This window comes from Eupeodes corollae, chromosome 2, assembly GCF_945859685.1.
Source record: "Eupeodes corollae chromosome 2, idEupCoro1.1, whole genome shotgun sequence".
NCBI lineage: Eukaryota > Metazoa > Arthropoda > Insecta > Diptera > Syrphidae > Eupeodes > Eupeodes corollae.
The window spans coordinates 153,586,308-153,608,943 of NC_079148.1; the positions used below are offsets into that span (position 1 = coordinate 153,586,308).

The window sequence follows — 22,636 nt, forward strand, 5'->3', positions numbered from 1 at the left end:
AAAATTGAGTAATTTTGTAATACCTTTTGACGTCACATGGTTCCTTTGAATACCTTTTTGAAAGCGTTAGTTTATGTTCTAAATATTCAATTTGTTGCTTATCTTAAAAATCAACAATCCACCATGGCATGGAACGCAGCCATTGTTTAAATTTCTAAGAGACAATTTTATATTTTTGGACTGTCAAAATGAATGGTTTGTTTATAATTGCGAAAAATTAATATAATTAATATTCAAAAAAGAGAAATATTTACCCATCACAGGGTAAAAGAAGAATACACAAAGATAGGAAACAAAGTTGTATGCATAAATAGTTTTAAAATAATTTTATATGTTATTGATATTTCAATTTCTTTAGAACGAAGAAATTTCTAAAAAAATCCCAACATTTTATAACAATGACAGTTGAACAATTTTAAACACAACAATTGTTACCCATAGTAGACAAAGAGTCGACCGTTGATCAGTCAGTACCCCAAATTTAGATTCATTTGCTTTGTTCTTTTTGACAAACTGTCACTTTTTAGACGTGTTCCAATGCACTGTTCTTAATAAAAGTGAATTAATTTATTATTTCGAGATTTTTTTTATCAACATTTTTGTGGAGGATTTTGTACAATGTCTATGCGAAGTTCAAGCTTGTATTGTTCCATACTTTGAGAAATGACAAAGTTTTTACGTGTCAAGTGTCAAAAGATTACGGATTCAAAAGTGACAGTTGCCCAAAAATAGTGAGCTATTTAAAATGTAACCCTTTAGTTAGCAAAGGAATAAGTACTTACAAATTTAAAAAGTTTAAATTAAAATAATAAATTAAAATAAATTAAGAATAACTATAAAGAATTAAACTGGATATTCTTCGATACCACCAAAGAATGCTAACAGAATGAAAAGTCATAAGGCAAAAATCAATCTTCGCTAAATAAAATAAAATGTTTACCGGGCATGAAGTAGACGAAGGTATCGAAAACCTTTGGTCTACGATTAACCGGTATTTTTCTATATCCCTTTCCATTTGAAAATACTTCATTAAGAGAGGCATTTAAACAATGAAATGTAGTAGGGAATATTTTATGGAAATAAAATTCATCTCGGGCACGAGATTCGATCCCACGTATATTTCGAAAATCATCGCCAGACAAACAGCTCCACGCACTCACTCTAAAATGAAGGATTTAAATGTTACTTTTACTAATTATCAACTTTTTATTGTATACTTCTAGGATACATACACAAAACTGATGTCTACTTTTAGCCTGCAGAAAAATAAGACTTGTGCCTAAAATGCCTCACTACAGTAGTTAACAACGCAAAAACAAACTTTTCTTCGATCCGCAACTTTATATTGATTTTTTTTTGTTATTCTGTAAACAATTTGAATGGAAAAATTTAAAACACTAAGAAGATAGCCCGGTGATAAGGATGTGGCCAGGATTTGATAGATGTAGTTCGCGTGGAGCCGATAACCCAAATCAAAATACCATCAGCACCAGTCAACAGGACACCCTTCCAGTTGAAGTTGAGCATATTTCAACGATAGCTGGTTCGTTTGTTTCCATCGGAACACTTTCACAGGTTTGTTAAAAAAATCAAAATGAAATAGTTTCGATTTTCAAAAACTTTTCTTTATTTTAGTGCGGAAATGATGGAGTATACGACACAGACCACACAGATCTCAATTCGGAATTTGATGAAGCTGAATTACGAAGGGAACTCTTACGAGATGTGAGCGAATATAAATTAAACAATTTAAGTTTTACATTGACTGACAATTTTTATTTTTGTTTTAGAAATGGAAACTTCTTTTCGATATGGTAAGTTCAATAATAATTTAAAAAAAAGTTTATGAAATAAGAAAAGTAATCTGCATCGGCCGGGAATCGAACCCGAGTACATGCGACCATTCTAATACTGAACCACGGATACAGATGATAGTACAAAATTTGTGTCGAAACTAGGCTAAAAAAGCGGTTTAATAATTATAAACTAAATTAACACACTTCATTTAGTTAACAATTACTTATAATAAAGTATCATACTACCTCCAAATGCCACTTTGACATATATAAATGTCAGAATAGTTTAATTTACGAAAAGTTTTAAGCGTGTTCAATTAACGTTTTTAACGAAAATTCCTTTAAGAAACAAACATTTAAGACTATTCAAGTATAATGGCGATTGCTAAGCTGACTAGAGACCACTTATAAGTTTGTAGCTTGCAAATATTTTCATCATTAGCAATTTAATCTCGATATTAAAAATTTGTTTGTGAGTGAAATTTGTTATGTTTCGTTTACAAACGAAGCTAATCAGTTGTAGATGTTTTCTATTGAAAATCATTTTTAATTTTTCAATGATGAAATCGTTTTCAATAAACAGCTAATGGATAATTTTTATATCGGAACATAATCGTTCCAAAGAAAACCTTTCATTTTCTTTATATTCCCACCTGTCAGTTGTACTTTGTTTCAATGACAGACATTTTCAATGATAGCTGCATACACATAACTGACCTGTCAAAAAATTTCAACGATTGGTTTGAATGATGAAAACCAATTAAAGCTTAAACTGGCCTCTTATATAGCTACAATTGGATTTCAAAATTGAATTTTTTTTCCAGGTTTAAAACCAAGCGAAATATTTAGCAACTTAATTATAGAAAGTACTTCACTTAATCAATTGCTAATGTCTTGGTTAAATTTTAATTTTTCAATAATTAAATCGAATTCAATAAATAGCAAATTTTTGTTTATATAATTTAAAATAAAGTCGTTTCACTGAAGGGTTTACATTTCCTGTACATTCCCACCTGTCGGTTCTCGTTGTAACAATCAACTTTAACCTTAAATTATTAATTTCAATCCAACGCATTTGAAAATCTAAACACGTCTGAACAATGACAGTTTGTAAATGTGAACATAATAAACAAACCTAAAACTGGGGAACAAACCTGTTGATTTAAAATTTCACAAACTCAAAAGTCACTTTAATCAAATAAATAAAAGTTAAAATAGCCATTTTGTGATTTAAAATTCAGTAAAATAATCGTTATGTATGAAATGTACGTAGAAATAAATTCAGTATTTTATTTAATTGCTTGAAATGTGTGTTAGTTTTAATTTTATGATGTTTAAAATGTTGGATCTACAGGAGTGTCCAGACCAAAGAGAAACATTTTTGATATTTTTCTAAAACATTTGCAACACATTTCAGGAACAAGGAAACAATTCGAACACCAAGTAAAAAATAGATCAGAAACATTTCTAAAATGTTTGTGCAAAATTTCTGAAACGCGACATCTTAAGATCTTAACAAAGTAACCTTATGGCAGAGAGAACCTCTGAATATTGGTGTTTATTAAATTTCAAAACCACACTATTGGAAATTTGTCAAAATTATTTATTTAATGCACAAGTGTATTTTATTTGAGTTTGACATCAGTTTTAGAGTTTTTTTTTAAATTTTTAAACTTCCTCGAGCCGATGGATACGTTCATAGAGTATTGTCCAACATGCAACATCCTTAAAACTCAAGATAAACACTTATATTTCGACAACATTTCTTTTCAATCTATTTCAAATAATGCTTGGTGTGTCAAATACTTGTGTGTTTTTTTAATGACCAGTCCTAGAAAATTGTGTGGCGACTTCGTATCAACTGCAGTACGACAAGTTTTCAGAATAAAACCTAAAAAGTATTCTGACAAGTCTTCAAAAGTTAAAAAGATAAAAAAATCAAATCTTTTATTTCTGATACTGGTTATTAACGTTGCTTGGCATAAAACCAATCATTGATTTTTGTATGAGTTATTGTAATATTTTTTATAATTAATTTTATAATTTTTTTAAGCTGATTCGACTAAGCTATTTAGTAACCAAAAACTTGATATATGCTGTAATTTTGGAAAAAGTAATTGTCACCTAATATAGCGCCATCTGTTTCACGTGATTATCTGCAAGTAATTGGACCATAATCTACGAACACACCCCCTTTCCTTCAGATTTTATTTCATTTAAGTTCAATTTACAAAATGGAAAACAAAAAAACAAATAAAACATTCTAAATTATTTCCGGTACTTTCATAAAATATCATCTAAAATTATTATTATTATATTTTATTAAGGTAAAATAAGTTTCGGCCTGAATTTAGAATTTTTTAAAACAATTTTTCTATAAATTACTATATCATATTTTTCTTCCGCATCAGCCAGGTTTGTGTATTTAAAAATTGGTACACCTGAAAAAAGATCTGTCAGAATAATAATAAAAAAAAACACACAAATAGAAGAAAATATTGTGAAAATCAAATGTTAAAATTCACTTGGCAAAAAATACTAACTAAAACTAATAAAATGGACGATTTTCAAGAAGAAATGGTAAGAAGACATCTGGAAATTGAGATTCTATAAAAAAAAGTTCATTTAACAATTGCTTCAAGGAATGGGTTTGTTCGTAGACTACTACATTAACATGTGGGGTTGAAGCCAGCTTGAAGCTCGCCTCAATTCTTTATAAACCTGAATCCAGTTGATATGAGCTTGATTCGCCTCGATTTCGGTCGGGTATCGGGAGTCGAGTCAAAATTTGCGAAGAAAAACATGTGTGGAGAAGGTGGTTTTACATGCAATGCGTTAATCTGTTTATTTGCATATTTGTGTCCAAAAAATATAGTTTTGGTTTATTCAAATTAAAAGAAAAAAATGCATATGAAGTAGGTAGCATATTCTTATATGGTGCTGAACTATTCAGTTTTTCATTGTTTAACACGAATCAAACTATCTCACTTGCACTTCATAAGAAACATCGAAGCACAATTTGCATTTTAGAAAATTCTGTCACACTTAATAATTTTTAAGTCTTCTTATTCATCGGAAACAACCTGAAGATTTATTCAATCTAAACTGAGATAAACCTTTGGTGGAAACATAGGAAAACTTAATTATCCTTTCTATTGTTTTCTCTTGCAAAATAAGCCCAGTTAGTCTATTTTCACTAACAAAACTAAATAATATCAACTGTAATAGATTGATTTTTTTCCCCAATGGAAACCACACATGATTCCAAATGCACAATTTCTCAACGAACACTGCCATCGAGATACAAATGTAATATCAATCGTACAAACATTTGAGAACGCAATCACATTAGATCCGTTGGAGAGCAAATTTATACTGATATTACCATAATTAAAATAATACTTTTTCTTTCTTTTTCAGTTCGATCCAGAGGGTTTTGGTGAAATTCCTGTTGATGATTTCGTAACAGCACTAAAATCACCCGAATTTTTATCACAAGTGCCTATGAATAAACGTGAGCTTTTATACGAGAGAGCGATGAAAGTTAAAGTACCTAATGGACCTGGTTACGTAACTTTTCAGGATTTTGTAAATGTGGTAAGTCCAAAAAATCAAACACCAACAATCCTTAACATCATCTGTGTCTTAGTCAAAAGAATTTTTGTTTGACCATAAAGTCGTTACGAACACTTGAAGTAATTTAGTTTTACATTAAAGCAATCAATCTCAATTTTGAAGTATCAAAATATCAACACATATTATAGGTTGGGGATTGTTCTACCTTAAATCAACTTAGAACAAGTCTTGGTGTCATAATTACAAACAAAAAACACCTGTATTCTTAAGAAGCTATGTATGGAGGACATACTACCTACAAACAAAAAAGGAAAATCGTTTTTGTGTTAAGGACTCCTTTGAGAAAGATATGGTGACAATGTTGTCCTCTTCAATTTAAACACTCTATACACTCTCGAATGAAAGACTCTTATCAGGAATAATTATTCTTTCTATGACACTAGAGACCTTACCTACTATATGCTATGCATGTACGATACGATCGAGTACTTAAAATTGCAATGCTTCAAAATAATCTGGAAATACCAATAATGTTTTTGGGGTTTCCAATTTCCAAAATAGCAACATATCACGTCCATATGTTTGCGATTATACTGGAATTTCCTTCCGATTTCAAAAATTATAAAGCAAGGTACATGCTGCATACACAATTCATTTTAAGGTTACACAAATTTTACAGGTGGCTGTTGGTGGTGTATGAGTACGAGAGGTCTTGATCTTGATTTATTAAAGTCAACGAATTTCGTGTTGCACGCCTTAATAAGAAACATGTGTGTTGAGTTTTTAACGACAAGACACTCTTAAAAGACTTTACCTGTTTTGATGGACTTGCATATAAGTGATGCATTTTCCCACAATCCATCGTCGTCGTTTTTAGTGGACCTGGACATTGTTCTATAAGTTTGAAAAACAATTTTTAAAGAGCGTTTTGACTGTAAACATAGTCTTATCTCATATTGGTATGGTTCTGGGTACGTGAAGAAAACAAAACAAAAATAATATCGCCTGCCATCTAGAAGGAAATTTTTGTACACGTTAACAATTGAGATTTTTCAGAAGCAATTCTTCAAAAGACACTGAAAAAAGAATCCAGACGAAAGGATTTTCTTCACGTCTTTTATATTTTATATTCGTCTCGTTTTCTTAAAGGAATCTTTTTTATTAGCTATTGGGAAAGTCATGAAAATTTAGAAATAGAAATACGGTATACCTGATGAAATATCATCAGTGTCTTGAGAAGAATTTAGTGAAGGTTATTGAAAATTCACAGGCTCATTAACAAACATGAAACCAGGATTTCGTGGGAAATTGTGAGGTCTATAGTTTTTTGTGTGTTTGATAATCTGATAATTTAGGCTGGAAGCACGTTGTTTTTAATTTGCTTTTTTGTTGTGAATAAATCTTCCGCTTTTTTAAATCAATTTTATTAACCTCAGGAATTTGAACATGAAAGATAAGATGTTTTTGCCGAAAAATGTCAAATAGGTATACTTAGCTAGTTTGAAAAGAACCCATTTCTCTTTAAGGACTTAGTGCAAAATTTCATTAATATAAAATGAGTAAAGTTTATAAGCTAAACCAGTAGTAGTGGGAAAATCTGTTAGTTTAAAAATTAAGGCTTCAATCAGGTACTGGAGTCGATATAATTATTAGGTGCGTTGGGAAACATACAATTTTTACCACATTTTTACCAGTGAAAACTTCATGTTAACAAACAGACATCTATTTCATTGAAATACAATTAAGTGAAACGTTATTAATAGACATTTTTAACTCATGGGTAAAGTTTTTTCCCATAATCGCGGAATAAAAATAGAATACTTGGTTTTTATAAATATGGTTATTACAGTTTTTGTAACGATGTTTAAAACTAAAACAAGTACGTGATTACTTTAATTTAAATGTAAAGTAAAAAAGAACGTTTCCCATTTGAACAAAAACAGACTGTAGAAAATTGTACCTTAATTTTTTGCATTAATATTGAACAAAAATAACACTCACTAATAGATTATTTTAAACATTACATTGTGTATTCGTATTTATAACTCTGCGGTTCAGAAATTTAGTTTTTCATTCCCAAAATTTTCCAATTACAGTTTTAACCAATTTTTGGCAGTGTAAAGAAAGAATTTTACTACACGTCAAAAACGTTCTTAAATATTTGAGAAATTTTTAACTTCCCATAGGAAGTTATTGCAATCGGTCCGATTTGTCGAATTTCTCGACGTTTCGATGTCTCTAGAGTCTAAATAAAAGATTTTTAGAGAGATGTCTGTTAGAGCGTATTTACGTACTTCCGTACGTTTGGGACGCTTTTCTCGTCAGTTTTTTTTCAAATTAAGTACACAAAAACTAGTACGCCCATTTATAAACAGTAATGTTCGATTTTTGATATCTCGTGAATAAATGAAGTTATTGACTTCAAAATTCTGTGCTTAATTTTTTAAGATAAATGTCAAATCGAAAATTTTTACATTTCTCGACGTTTCAAGGTCCCTAGAGTCGAAATAAAAGATTTTTAGAAAATCAAGAAAATTATATGGGTGTTTTTTTACCATACCAGTTTAAAAAAAAGTGAACATTTTGTTTAACCCAATATATCTAACGAACGAATAATGCTAGAGACTTGAATTAAATTTTATATAATATATTGTAACGTAAGACCAGACGAGAATATTTTTTGAAAAAAAATACAATTAACGGTTTTTTTTATAAATCAAAAAAACGGAAAAAAATGATCGACTCGACAATTTTACGAATAAAAAATGATTTTATCTCCAAAACAATTTTGTGCAACGAAAAATAACGTTTTTAATATCTGTTAAAATTTTGAGAAAAATCGAATTGACACTTTTTTTATAAAAAAATAAAAACTAAAGAAAAAAATTAATAAAAGTTAGTTAAAATTGTTTTTCGACTCAAATAACTTTTTAAAACTTAGAGACATGGACTTTAAACGAATTTTATTTTATTTTAAATATTGTTGCCAACATTCAGTAACATTTTGAGAAAAATCGAATTGATAGTTTTTATACAAAAAATTAAAAACTTAAAAAATAATTAACAAAAGTAGTTAAACATTGGTTGTTGACTTAAATATCTTTTCAAAATGTTGAGATTTTGTCTTGTATCTAATTTTATATTATGAGAAATATTGTTTTGAACATTCGATCAAAATTTTTGAAAAATTGAATTTAAAAAAAAAAACAAAAAATAAAAACCTAAAAATGGCATTTCTAAAAGTTCGTAAAAATTGATTTTCGACTCAAATGTGAATGTACATATATAAAATATTATTATCGACATTCAGAAAATTATTGATAAAAATCCAAAAGTCCGTTTTTTCTTAAAAAAATAAAATCAGCAAAAAACAATGCAACATTTGGTAAAAATGATGTTAGGTTCTCGATATCACGTGAAAAATTGAAGGTATTGACTTTAAATTAATTTCATTCATCCAATTTGTATTTGTTTGTATAAGAAATAAAAACTTTTAAGAAATGCTACTAAAAATGGAAAAAATTAGTTAACGACTAAAAAATCTCGTTAAAAAATAGATTTTTAAATCAAACTATTTCATCTTATGCAAAATATTTTAAAAAAGGTTTAAATTTTTTTAGAATAATTCAATAGACAACTTTTTGAACAAAACACAAAAACTTTTTAAGCAAGACAAATCGACAGACAGGGTGGGAAGTTATCAGTGTGGGTCCTATCCAAGCCTCTTTTTCTTATTAAATTCGTGCCAATTCTGAACGACGACCTCATAATGGTGTAAAATAAAATATTTGAATCCAAACAAAACTTTTACATTTTTAATGCTGTATTCAAATAACCCAAAGATTTTAACTTGAAAGTTCTTCATGCATATTTGAATGGTTTTATCTTTTAAATACAATTTTTAAATTTGAAAATGTTGTGCCTACGTCTGCGATTTAAAAATGATTAGTGCTTACTTCGAATCCTAACTTTAATTTCAACTATCTGCTTAAATTAAAAAATACTCGTTTTTAACATTCCATTTTATATGTTCTTCAACATATTTCAAAAATTGGATTTAAAAAAAAAAAACTTTTTTTTATACGACAGAAACGTTACAAATAAACATAATCTCTTTCAAACCATTTTCAGCAGAAATGGTATAATTTTTCTATAAGAATTATGTAAGGCACTCATGAAATCCTGAAACTTATAAAAGAATTTCGGAATATTTTGTTGAAATACTAAACATATTTTAAACTAAAAATTGAATACAAAAATTTGTAGATTTTATCATAGAAATTTATTTTATAAAAAGGATATCTTTATGCAAAAGAAAAATAGTGATGAATTAAGATAGCCTCAAAAAGTATATCACAAAACTCTGGCTTGAATTTGGTGTCAGATTTGAATAAATGTTATCAAAAACCCGTCGGAAAAAATAATTTTAAATAGAAATGTTTGTTTTGAATTAGAAGAAAAGTATGCTTTCATTTGTAACTACTATTCCCCCTATTCATAGAAATTTCTTTTATAAAAAGGATATCTGCAAATATAATTGGAAAAGTACATTTTACAAAAGAAAAATAATAATGAAAACCATGTCCCAACGTCAATGATTTTTTCTCAGAATTATTATTTTCATCGCTGCTGCTTCCAAAAAATAAGTAATTTTGGGGTTGCTTTCCATATTCATACACAAAAGTTCAAGGTAGTTTCTAAAAATTATTTAAATTTAAGGGGTGACATGATATTTCATAACCTTTCTTATAAAATATTATGACTATAATAAACCTAAATGCCACATTAAATAGTCCATTATTTAAAATTATCACATTGGAGTTGCTAAGTAATATTTTGTTATCGATTAGAAATAACAAAGTGGGTATATTATTACTTATTAGTCTTTCACACACTATTTCCACACTCTGTTAGTTCTTGAATTTCTCAACATAGTTAGGTAGGTATGTATAGCCTCTATAAATAAGTCCAAAATAGCCAATCACCACGCAATGAAAAGGAAAACATAGTTACAATCGCCTTTAGCATCAGGCTAAAGTAGTTCGTGTTATCGAATCTATCGAACATCATAATTGCCTATTTTCGTGTAAATATCTAACTATTAGCATGTTTTGTAGGACGTACAGGACGTAGAACGTTGCTATATTGCTATTTAAATTTATTATTCATTCTTCAAAGAAGAGTTTTACATAAATAAGACCAATAAGTAAACAAGAAGTATAATAAACGATAACCTGCTTTCGTAAAATAGAAATATCGATCGATTTCAAGAGATGAACTCATTGATTACGAGAACGGAGTAGAATGAATGCAATACGGAAACGGAAATTAACCCTCCGTACGCACATACATTTCTTTTTTTAAATGGAAGTAGCGACGTGGCGTGGAGCTATACACGACGAAATATAGCACACAAAACAAAGACAGGTGGTTTAGTGTCCTCGAGTAAAATGTCTACTATTTTCACTCCTATCTTTCTTTTGTTTATGTTTGAGTCTATGTTTTACCAGGTGCTTAAGGGGGTGCTTTCACTTTTGTTTGTTTATAAGCAGCACGCGCCTTATTGCCTATATTTTTCTTTGCCAAAATGGGAGAAGGTAAGCGCATCATTTCACCTTTATCAAAGCCGCCGCCGCCACCGCTTCCACCATCGCACCACGTTTTGTCGCGTTAAAGTCGTCGTTTTCTCTTCTTGCCATCGTCGTCGTTGTCGTCAAAACAACACGAAAACGTTTGAAAGACGAGAAGCCAGCTGATGATGAGGATAACATGAAGACGAAGAGAATCTAAAAACATCAACATCATGTGCCATCATCCAAATCCAAAAGGACTTGGGTACAATTTACCTGAGAAAAACATCTCAAATGTTTAGATGGGGCTAAATGAGATGTTTACTCGGTGTTTACACGGTGATTGTTATTTTTATTTAGCAAACAACAACGACGACGTCGTTGAGGATTTTAAGCAAATCATCACATGAGGAACAGGCAGAGGCACATCAGAGGCACTATACTTATAATAACTTTGACAAACTCGCTTCTTTTTTTAAAACCATCAGAGATTCAGAGTCTATCGGTGGCTGGCGCACCGGATTTGTCGGGTTTTTGGGTAAATTTGTTGATTTTGCGACAATGAACTGAACTGAGATGTTTTCGGGCAATTTTTTTTATGATTTTGTTTTTAAATGTTAACCTCAGAGTACCTTCATAAAAGATACTTTTTTTTGGAAGCTGGGACAATTTGTGTTTGTTTATTTTGCTTTGAAAATGTTTTCTAAAGAGTCTTGAATAATTGTTTATTATTGATTCTCAAATAAAAGACAAATTAGGGTGAAACTTTAATAAATTGAAATGAACTTAATATTTATAGATAATTTTATTAAAAACTAGTCAAATAGTACAAAAATTGGTTAAATCTTAACATTTTTGTACAAATAAATTTTACTAACTTTTAGAACATATTTTAAGCTCCTTTGTTAAAGTTCAAAAGCCCTAACGTCTTTTGAACTTTTAAAAAGGAGCTGAATCTGAAATTATTCTTTAATTTTTTAAAATCCGTTTCCCGTCTTGATATTCGAGATGTTAAATCAATTGTAGTTTTTATTTGTTGGAGAAAATACGTAAATTGATTTTTCATTAAAACCAAATAACCAAGCAATACTGTAAATATATTACCTATCGAAGTACTCTGCACAACATAAAGGGTTTTTCAATAAGGGCGGGTAGATGGGAACCACATTTCGTCTAGGTCTATATGGTTCAATTTAGGCCATAAGAAATTAGTTATCATCGTTATGTCGCACTCGCTCTTGACGGTGACTGCCTCACTTACATCGTTTTGAAACAAGTACGAACCAATTACGCATCCGCCGGCCCAAAACCCACACGGGACCGTAACTTTTTGAGGATGTATTATCACCTGGGAAACCTCGCGTGGGTTAGTGCCGTCCCGTAATAATGCTTGTTAACACAGCCATTCATCCAAAAATGCACCTCGTCACTTAAATGATCTTTTGTCTGCAACTTCTAACCCGCTACATTGTTCGCTGATGACAGTACCCTCTGCTTTTCATATTCGTTTTTAGAATCTTATCCTTGTTGTTCGTACTACCAACGGCTGCGTATGATAAGCCCATAAAATTCTGATCTTGATAGCAATGTTGAATGGGTATTCAAAAACCGTGTAGAATTTAATGCTTTGAAAACCCAATGCTGTCTACTGTCACAAAAGCGTAATCCTCCCCCAGTGCCACTATCCTTGGTTGGTACTTGCATCGAGGAGATTGAACAACTGTCAGTCCTAACTATGTGCATCAGCAATCGCCAAAAATACTGCTTAGTGTTTAAGTTTTCTCCGATAATGCAAGAAGTTTTTAACCCCTTCTGATCTGGCTATAATTTATAAAGCTTTTATTCGTCCTAAGCTCGAGTATAACTCTCATGTTTGGGCTGGAGCCCCAATAACGTACTTGAGTATTCTGGATAGAATTGAAGAGAAGCAAATGCCTCTCCCCGAGGCATTTGCTTCTCTTGAACACCGCCGCAAGGTCTCATGTCTGTCATTGTTTTATCGTTATTTTTAAAAAAAATGCTCTATTGAAATAGCCAGTTGCATTCCTTCCTTTAAACAATTCAACCGTAATACCAGTACTGCTAGGAATGCCCACCAGTTTTCTTTTAGAACCGAATTTCGGACGTACTTTTCAGTACAGAGATTCTTTCTTTAGCCACACTACACAAATGTGGAATGCTTTACCTGACTCAATATTTCCCACTCATTACAATGTGCATACATTCAAAACCAATCTCCAAATTTGTCCACCAATCGTTGAAGAGTCGACTGTGAAGGGCCACCACGTAAAATGGGCGTTAAAAAACACTCAGAGGATTTAAACATATAATGCAAAATATCGGCATTGGTTTCGACGGGACATTTTTCTGGAAAAACCACTTCAAAAATTTTGTAATCCTTTTGACGGGCTTGTTAGACATCTTCCTACTATATTTCAATACAAAAAGTTTTGTCCCGTAACCAAGTCTATTATTCGAGCGGTTTTTTTGCTGGATCTTTGAAAAATGTTCAGGATGTGTTTTGGAAAATCAACTAAAATTCCCATGCATCCTGCAAAAGTTCTTTCTTTTGTTTAACCGCCAATTTTTCTCCACACCCTAGTTGTTGTTTTAAATTTTGTACGATATATGTTAAAAAGCTCCTATAAATCTTATTGGCTCGTGAAGAGTTTGCAGGTTTTACATTAGATTCCTCAGCAAACGACAATTTTTCTGTTGATTTTTGCAATAGGGTTTTAATTTTTGCTTTTTTAAGCTTTGTTGTCACATTTTTGAAATTCTTTCTCAGGTCTACCCTCTCTACTTGTTAATGGGTTTCGAATACGATGGAAAGGACTCTCGAACACTTTATTAAGTCATGATTCTTCAGGTTGGCTTACAAATGCCGAGCTTTATGCAAGACATGTAATGCGATCTTCTTCTTCAAGCTCAGAAATTTACATTATTGACATTGCGTATAGTAAAACAGCACTTGCATACTCGGTAACTAATGTCTTCACGTAACAAAGGCAAAGGTATCTAGTGCAATAATCTCATTTTCTCCAAAACGATGTACAGATTTGTTCCACAGTTCGGTGAGATAAGCCATTAGATCACCAGTGGAAATATTTCAACGAAAGCTTCCGTTCTTCAAGATAGTTCTTAAGCTGAAAATTGATCAGCGTTTCCATGACCTTAGAAAGAAGGGCCATAAGTGCAATTGGACGATAGTTAGAGGGAGAGGAGGATTCGCCTTTTTTAGGAACAGGCTGGATAAATGCAGTTTTCTATCCACTTGGAAAGAGACCACTAGAATAGGACAGATGGAAAAGCTTACTCAATCGTTTTGCCAGCGTTGAAGAACAACTCTTCAGAACAATAGCGGGGATAATATCCGGGCCAACGGATTTGTGTATAAAGTTTTCGTGAAAAATATTTCTTTTTCTAACGTTTTAATATTTTAAATAACAGATATGTTAAATTCTAAATGAACTTGAAACGTCGACAAATTTCAAAATTTCCAACTCAACAAATCGAACCGATTAGAATAACTCCCAATAGGAAGTTATTAAATAATATAAAAGGTAATCAACATTTTAAATGCTTAACATAGGTAATTACCTAAATAATAATTCATACCAAATTTACATAGATTTCGAATTGTTTATGTTTGAAATTTTCAATTTCATTGCGAAAGCCAATAAAACTACATACATAATAGGAGAATGTCAGATTTTAGATTCGATATTTAACATAAGTGATTAAATTAATTATTAAAATAAATATTGAAATCTACAAAATCTGGCATCGGTACTCTCGTACTTGTATAGTGATGAAAATTAAATAAGCATAATTTTCCACTGGAATAGAAAAATTGATTATATTTTAAACTACGTATTTAAATTTACACGTGTTTAGGTTTGCTTTTAAATTATTCACGTTTATCGGTTCACCACTCTATACATATCTCGGCGACGGAGTATGTTCCAAATAATATTCAATATATAGTAAAAATTAACCCAATAACAAAACTATTCAATAAATATGCTAAAATAATTCATTGCTCATTGTCATTGCATAATAACTACGACAAGGGAGAATTTTAATGCATTCGCATTTCCCGTAAAAACAAAAATAACTTAGTATCTCCTGCACGAATGAATACACGAATCTGGAATCCAGGTAAATGATTTGCAAAAATGTTTGTTAAATTTTCGACAGGAAAATAAATTGAAAATCAAATCATCAAATTAAATTTTGAAATTCATATTTGTACTACTAGCGCCACTGCCTGCCGTTGCCGTTTGTGTTGCCGTCACTGCTGTTGCTGCTGTCTGCTGTGAAACATTCTTTTCTAACGACTTTATTTCAGAAAAAAAATGAGGAAAAACAAAATCAACGCTTTTAGTGTTTATGCTGCCACAGAAAAAGGATAATAACGACCATTTGTGCACATATACACACTCATATAGTTTGTTGTTGAATTTATTTATCCTGGCGGAAGGAACGCTGCTCGATAGCAAACAATTTCGTTAATTGATTTGAGTTTGGTTTTTCATATTGTTGTTTCTTGTTTCATTTCTATTTATTTTATAATGTTTTCCCTCGTGCTGTCTATATGTACTTAGTAACTATATAAATAGATATATGTACATATGTATATTCTTATGTATAGAGTTAGTTGTGTCTTTTGTGCTTCTGTGTCTCTTCTGTGGTAGAAAGTAGAATACAATTTCTGAGAGTAATACCAGGCACCTGCTACTGTGATTTTCTGTTTCTGTTTCTTTTTGTTTTTTTTTTTAATTTTACCTTGAAAAACAACCAAACCAAAAATTCCCTATACATGGAATGGTTTTCCAGTATAGAAGAAACTTTGTGTATAGAGAAGAGAATTATATATTTTCAATGCAATCGTGGCAATGCATATATGGACGTTTTCAAATCGATTGCGTATTCATTTTTAGTGAGTAAACAATGCTGCAATTTGTGAGATTACTTTTTGATTGTATCTATAAAGGTTTCCGCACGCAAGGATCATAATATTTATTATAGATATAGATACTATACCTAAATGCAGATGGAAATTGAAAATAGTGTGTTCTATATAATAATTTATATTCATCATCATCATCATATATTATGAAGGGCGGAGTAGGGTGACTAGGGGGTAGAATATTGATTGAAATAGAAGGTTTCTGTTTATAAATGAAAAGCAACAAATTATTGTTAAACAAATTGTCTATACCTACACAAAAATAGGAGATAAGCTTTTATGTTTATTATTTGATGAAATATAAACCATCCATCACACGTGTTTATACATAACTTTAAAACAAGCATTTTTTTGTAAAGGGTGTTTTTTTGGCTAAGGAATGTTGTCATCGTTTGACAGAATATAAAAATATATTCCAAATTTTGGAAAAAAAAATCTGCTCGATAAGTTCACATAGCACTTCGACCAATTTTCGATGTTTAGTGATAAAGCTTATGTCAGTTTGCATATTTTCGTCAATTTCCACAAGTGGTAAAATGGACTATGTCAAGTTTATTGGTGTATGCCAACTTTAACTCTTGAAGAATTGGAACGCATTATTCAAGCCATCAGTGACTCCACACGGTCAGGTTTATTGATTAACTGAATGGACTACATCATTCGTTGACACTGTGGACACATACCGAAAATGTTATTTAAAAACCGGTTGGAATGCAAAACACACTTAAAACTTTCGGGACCGTCTGTCAATATTTCTTAATGTTTTACAAAATATCATTTACACCATTTTGTGTAGGATAAAAAAGTTGGAAGTTGATACCTCTGTTTGTTTTCAAGACACTTGAATAGTTTTTATACGAGTAATTTTTCTAAAAAACATAACAAGAAGTGAACAACAACATTTTGCAAACGATAAAATAAGTTTTATTTCAAAATCTGTATTTGTTACTAAGATATTTAAGTGAGATATCCACTTTTAACTGAGTTTTTATTTCTTAAAAAACAGAGAAGATTTGATTTTTATAAGACAGTCAAATTATGTTAGCAACAATACTTTATTCTTTACAATTTTGAAGTCAATATCTTCATTCATTCTCGAGGTATTGAAGTCGGAAATCAGGTTTTACCCAATTTGTGTAGCAGGTATTCTTTTTTAGATTTGTATTTAAGAAAATAATATGTAGATTGAATTATACTGCAAATTTAACCAAATTTTAAACACATTGTCGTAAAGTAACCTTAAAAACCTAATATTAAATCGTTTAGTAATTTTAAACGATATAAAGTATACTTTAACGCTATAACAATCGTCTAACTTTAAAAGTGACAAAATGATTCTCAATCTTTTTTTAAAGTATATTTTATCCATTTAACGTTAATAATTACATGAAAAAAGAGGCCTGTCCATTTGTCTTGTTTTAAAGTTTGTAGGTTATCGTGTTTTGTTAAAAAAGTTGTCAATTGAATTAATTTTAAAAATTACCAACAATATTTTGCACATAATGAAATTGTTTAATTTCAAAATATATTTTTGTTAACGATTAATATTTAGTCAAGACCAATTTTTATCAATAGCATTTCTAATATAAACAAATACATATACTACATATATTAAAACAAAAATGTCTAAACAATATTTCTTGTGAGAAAAAATTAGTTGAAGCCATTATTTTTATTTTTTTTTTTTTAAATATGTTTGAGCCGAAATAAATTTTTACCAACTTTCGAGTATTTTTTTTTTAGGTTTTTATTTTTTCATAAAAAAAAACTTACAATTCGGTTTTTCTTAACATTTTACTTACTTTACTTAAGTTGGCGCTACAGTGCATTATGCTCCTTGGCCTCAAGTAATAACTTTTACCAGCTTCCTCGATCTCTAGCTTGCTGCCTCTATACCAAGTTGACGTGCGTCGGCCTCAACTTTATCACTCCACCGGAGATGAGGGCTGCCTCTGCTTCTTGTTCCCTCAGGCTTTGCGTTGAATACCTTACTGGCTGGAGCTTCGATGTTCATTCTCTCGATATGCTCTAGCCATCTTAGTATTGAACACGCAGTTTTTGACCAGTGGCAAGTCGCTGTACAGCTCGTATGTTACTTTGCCTGTCAACACAAACCTGAGCATAGATCTGCACCATACAGCAAGACTGGGATGATTAAGGTTTTGTTCAGTGTCTCTTTGGTTCTTCGCAGTAGGGCCTTATTCCCCAACTGCTTGCTTATCCCAAAAAACAACGATTAGCAAGGGTTATTCTACGTTTGACCTCCGCGCTGATGTCAATTTCAGAATTAACAGCAGTGCCCGGATAAACAAATTCGTTTACCACCTCGAAATTATCCCTGTCAATTGTCACGTTTTGACCAAGTCTAATACTTCGGTTTGTCCTCGTTAATGTCAAGACTCATTTTCTTCGCCTCAGACTCGATATTAGAGAAGGCACTCGCCACTGCTCGTTTGGTTATTCCTATAATGTCAATGTCATCTGCATATCCAAGATATTGTGTGGATTTTTGAATGATGGTGACACTTGTATAGGCGTTGGTGTTCCGTACCACTCTTTCAAGAGCAATATTGAATCAGCTATGACAGCGCATCGCCCCGTTGAAGTCCTCTGGTGGTTTTGAAGGTTTAGGTCGAGTCTCTTCTAATTTTGACGCAGCAACGAGGATTTTCCAACTTCATCCTCATAAGTCGTATCAGTTTGGTAGAGATACCAAAACTCAACATGGCACGGTATAGTTCGTTCCTGTCTACAAGCTGCTTTAAAATCGATGAAAAGATGGGTGTTTCGATGTTATTTTCTTGAGTCTTTTCCAGAATTTAGGCGTAGAGTGAAAATTGGGTCGATGGTAGACTTGCCAGGCCTAAAGCAAAACTGGTAGGGACCAATTTAAAAAGGCTAATGCCTATGTAGTTGGCGGGGAGAAGGCGGTCACCTTTTTTATGGATAGGGCAGATGGTACTCTATGTTATAAACGTTATTCTTCGTTGCACAAAATTATTTTGGAGATAATATATTATTTTTTTCGTAATGTTTTAGAGGTGACAAATTTTGTTGTTTCTTTTTTTTTGATTTATTAAAAAACTGTATATTGGATTTGTTTCCAAAAATATATTTGTTTGTTACAATACATAATATAAAAATTTAATTTAAGTCTCTAGAGTTCGCGAAATATTTAGGGTTAAGCAAAATTTTTTTTAAATTTTTTTGAGAATCCTTTCTGCATCTTTCTGCATTATAAGCTGTATAACAAAATTTATTTTAAGTCGATATCTCTCCTGGTTCTTGAGCTATGGACGACGAGAAAATCGTCACGAACGTACGGACGTACGAAAGTACGTGCACACGCACACACTGACATATCTCTTAAAATATTTTATTTTTATTCTAAGGACCTTCATAATAACTTCCTATTGGAAGTTAAAAATTTAAGGAAAACAGTTTTTTGAAGAACGGAAGAATATATATTGAGCGAAAGCTATCTAGTCTTAAATTTTGGCTGGACCCACTCATTCAATAGACTATGACATAAAACAATACACAATATTTCGACAAACTGACATTTCGTTAACCACGCCAACAAAAAAGAATGTTGTAAATTGTGTTGAACTTTTCAGAGAAAGTAATAACAGCCCAAATCAGTTTGATTGTATTGTTTCCAAAATACTGAATGCATATCTAGGTGGTGTATTCAACTTCTCGAAACTGATCTTATTTCACTTTTCTCTAATATCTTTCAAGGTAATAAATCAAATAAGATCAAGTTCCCGTGGAATAATTTACTTGGATCACTTTTACTACAAACAATAATTTCACAGGAAACTACTACAAATGGAAAAATATTTCCAAGCTTAAAAAATTCTCATTATATATTATTCGTAATTTATTTTTAATTTTTTTTTTTCAAAAAAAATCTATATATAATTAAGTATGTATTTCAAGTATTTTCGATGGCGTAGTCAGCTTTTATCGACTTAAAAAACAGAATTAATTAACAAATAGAGAAGAATAAGTTTTAAGCACTTACTCTATTTTAAAACTAAGATTTACAAGGTTAATCTAAGAGACCAGTTAAATATATCACTGGTTTTCATCGTTTCCTAATTTGGTCGATTAAAGCGGTCATTGATAATATTTTTTCATTTTAATTATTTTTTGGAATTTTATTTCTGACAAAAATGTACTATGGAAGTTTAAAATCAAAATTAAAACCAATTAAACGATTTCAAAAACAGCTGCCTCTAAAAAATTTGGCGACACAAGGCAAAATATGTTAGAAACATTTTTCCATAACATGGGATAATCTAACTACATAGAATTGAAACAAACTAAGGATATAAAGTCTTCAAAATCTTAATCATTTTTATCACATCACAAGTTCCAATTTCTTACAAATTACGAAACAAATATAATAAACACTCAAATACTTTTTTAATTAACCTAAATGACTTGATATAAAACATAGTTCTAATCACCCTCTTGCTATGATACCTTGAAACAAGGTATTATTGATAATCCGAATTTTGCATATGAATATCATAAATGATTTGAACCATAAATATGAGTCCATTAATTAACCTACTTAATTTATCCTTCATATTTTCAAATAATTGTATTTTTGAAAACCTGTTAAAGTTCTTAATTCATATCAAATTCCTAACATACAACAAAATAAAACTATGTAAATATGATTAAAATAATAAAAAAATTCAAATGCCATTTAATGTTATTTTCCCAACAGCCTTCAATAAATCAATTTTCCACATGCAAGGGCAATTATTATTAAAAGCACAAAAAAATGAAACTTCTCATCTACCCTAGAAAATAGACCAAATGGAAAATTTGTTCATCAAATTTGCAAAACTAATCAATTCAGATTATTTTTAATGAAATAAAACGATATTCAATTATTATTCTTTTTCTGCTAGCTAAAATTTTAAAGGTAAAAAAGGATAATAACTGAACATATGTGGTGTATTATGTGTATATGTGCGAGTATGTCCAGTTCATGTTCGTCCTTCCAGAAATCCGCAAAGCGCATTACCGATATAATTGCATTTTGATGACTGAACAGAATCATATCATCAGTGTGCTATACCACCACAATGTGCATTATATGAGAAAGTAAGTCCTGAAAAGTATAAGAGTATGCTCATCAAAATATAGGAAAATAATCCGAAAATTCTAGTAAACAATCGCCTTTATGTACTTATCATGACTTTCAAATAGATACAATAACTTATAACTACGTCTATCTTTGAGTTAAAAATCCACAGAAGGAATAAGGAAGGAAACTAACGACATGCACAGAGTAAGAGGATATGCAACCCACTCCTTATGAAATGCAGGTTTACTTACCTATGATGGTCATTGATGGGCAAAAATTATATCCTTTGAGAATGCAACAACAAAGGCATAAAACCCAAATACGGGGGTGCTGCGAGTTTAAAAAGATATATACCCAGATTCAATTTGGATCAGGAAGCGATAGAAGGAAGAGGTATCCGTAAAAGCATCAGGAATAGTATCCGTAAAATGTCTTTCTCATCATCAGAATAGGGCATTTGTGATGGTGGTGCGGTTGCCTGTAGGGATTATATTTTCTCTCTTTTTGAAAGCAATTGAATTGAATGAGTCCTGCAAATGGTCAAACATATATATTAAGGACATTTCTGATGCCTTGATCTTTGAAGGAACGAAACTTATACGGGCTCTTTTCAACTCTATCCCATAAAGAAGGAAAGAACAGAACACATCACATATCTACACAATGGGATAATATAATATGTGCCCAATTGCAACTGCAACTGAAAAAGCAATGTTGATTTTTCTCCTCTATTCTTTGATTATTTGTCGTTTGCGTTTTGGTCATTTGTGGTCCTGCAAATTGGATTTCTTCCCATATGAGTACATATGTTATGTAGGTATGTCACATGTATGTATACAGAGGGACAGGATATGCGCATCCGAAACTACATTAAAAATGTAAATCGCGTCCTGTCCTCTGTCCTCTGTGTCTTTTCTACTGTCCTGTTTTCCTGGTCTCTGGGATATGTTCTTATATGAATTTACGGACGGACGATGGATGGTATTATCATCTTTGCAGTGTGCATTTGTGCATTGAGCGACATCGTCATCGAACACCTGTTCAATTAATCAATTCAATCGAAATATAAATTCTGCAATCGAGATCACCCTTCTTCTGCATCTGATTCTGATTCAACGGTGGTGGTCACTGATGATGGTCAGTCCTGAGGGAGGCTGTATCTGTTCGTCATTCGTGTGTATTAAGAGCGATAGTCAACCTTTAGATTATTGATGGGTTAACCAAATCAATTAAATCTTCATTAGTGCACATCAAGTACGTTTATTCATTCGGGTTCGGGTGCATTTAAATTGATGGCAAGTGCACAATCTAAAAAGTCGATCGCGGTCAGCGTGTAAAACATACATATTATATAATGTAACGTAACGATAAACAATCTGATTAAACATTTTGAACTAAAAAAAATGTCACCAAACATTGTGAGTAAATGACTTTGCACGACCAACTGCCAAGGAGACTGCAGGTAGGCACATGAACGATTTTAATTTGATTCCAATTATTTTGGCATTTTCCTGTTAATCTCAATTATGTGATTTAAAAGGAGTTCTGGTTTTCCAATTTTGATTAATTACACAAAATATTGATTTTTTTACTAAAAATTGTACTTAAAAAGTCT

General features: G+C 31.1%; 1 protein-coding gene across 1 annotated transcript in view; it reads left to right on the forward strand.

The window, feature by feature from the left end:
• Positions 1 to 1,407: 1,407 nt before the first annotated feature.
• The window catches only part of LOC129948073 (protein rhomboid), a 117,013-nt gene continuing 95,784 nt past the window's right edge, over positions 1,408 to 22,636 (forward strand). The window contains exons 1-4 of the mRNA XM_056058892.1: positions 1,408 to 1,575; positions 1,636 to 1,725; positions 1,791 to 1,814; positions 5,217 to 5,393. Of these exons, the coding sequence (XP_055914867.1) occupies positions 1,423 to 1,575; positions 1,636 to 1,725; positions 1,791 to 1,814; positions 5,217 to 5,393 (444 nt within the window). The 5' untranslated portion in view covers positions 1,408 to 1,422. The remainder of the gene's footprint in view (positions 1,576 to 1,635; positions 1,726 to 1,790; positions 1,815 to 5,216; positions 5,394 to 22,636) is intronic.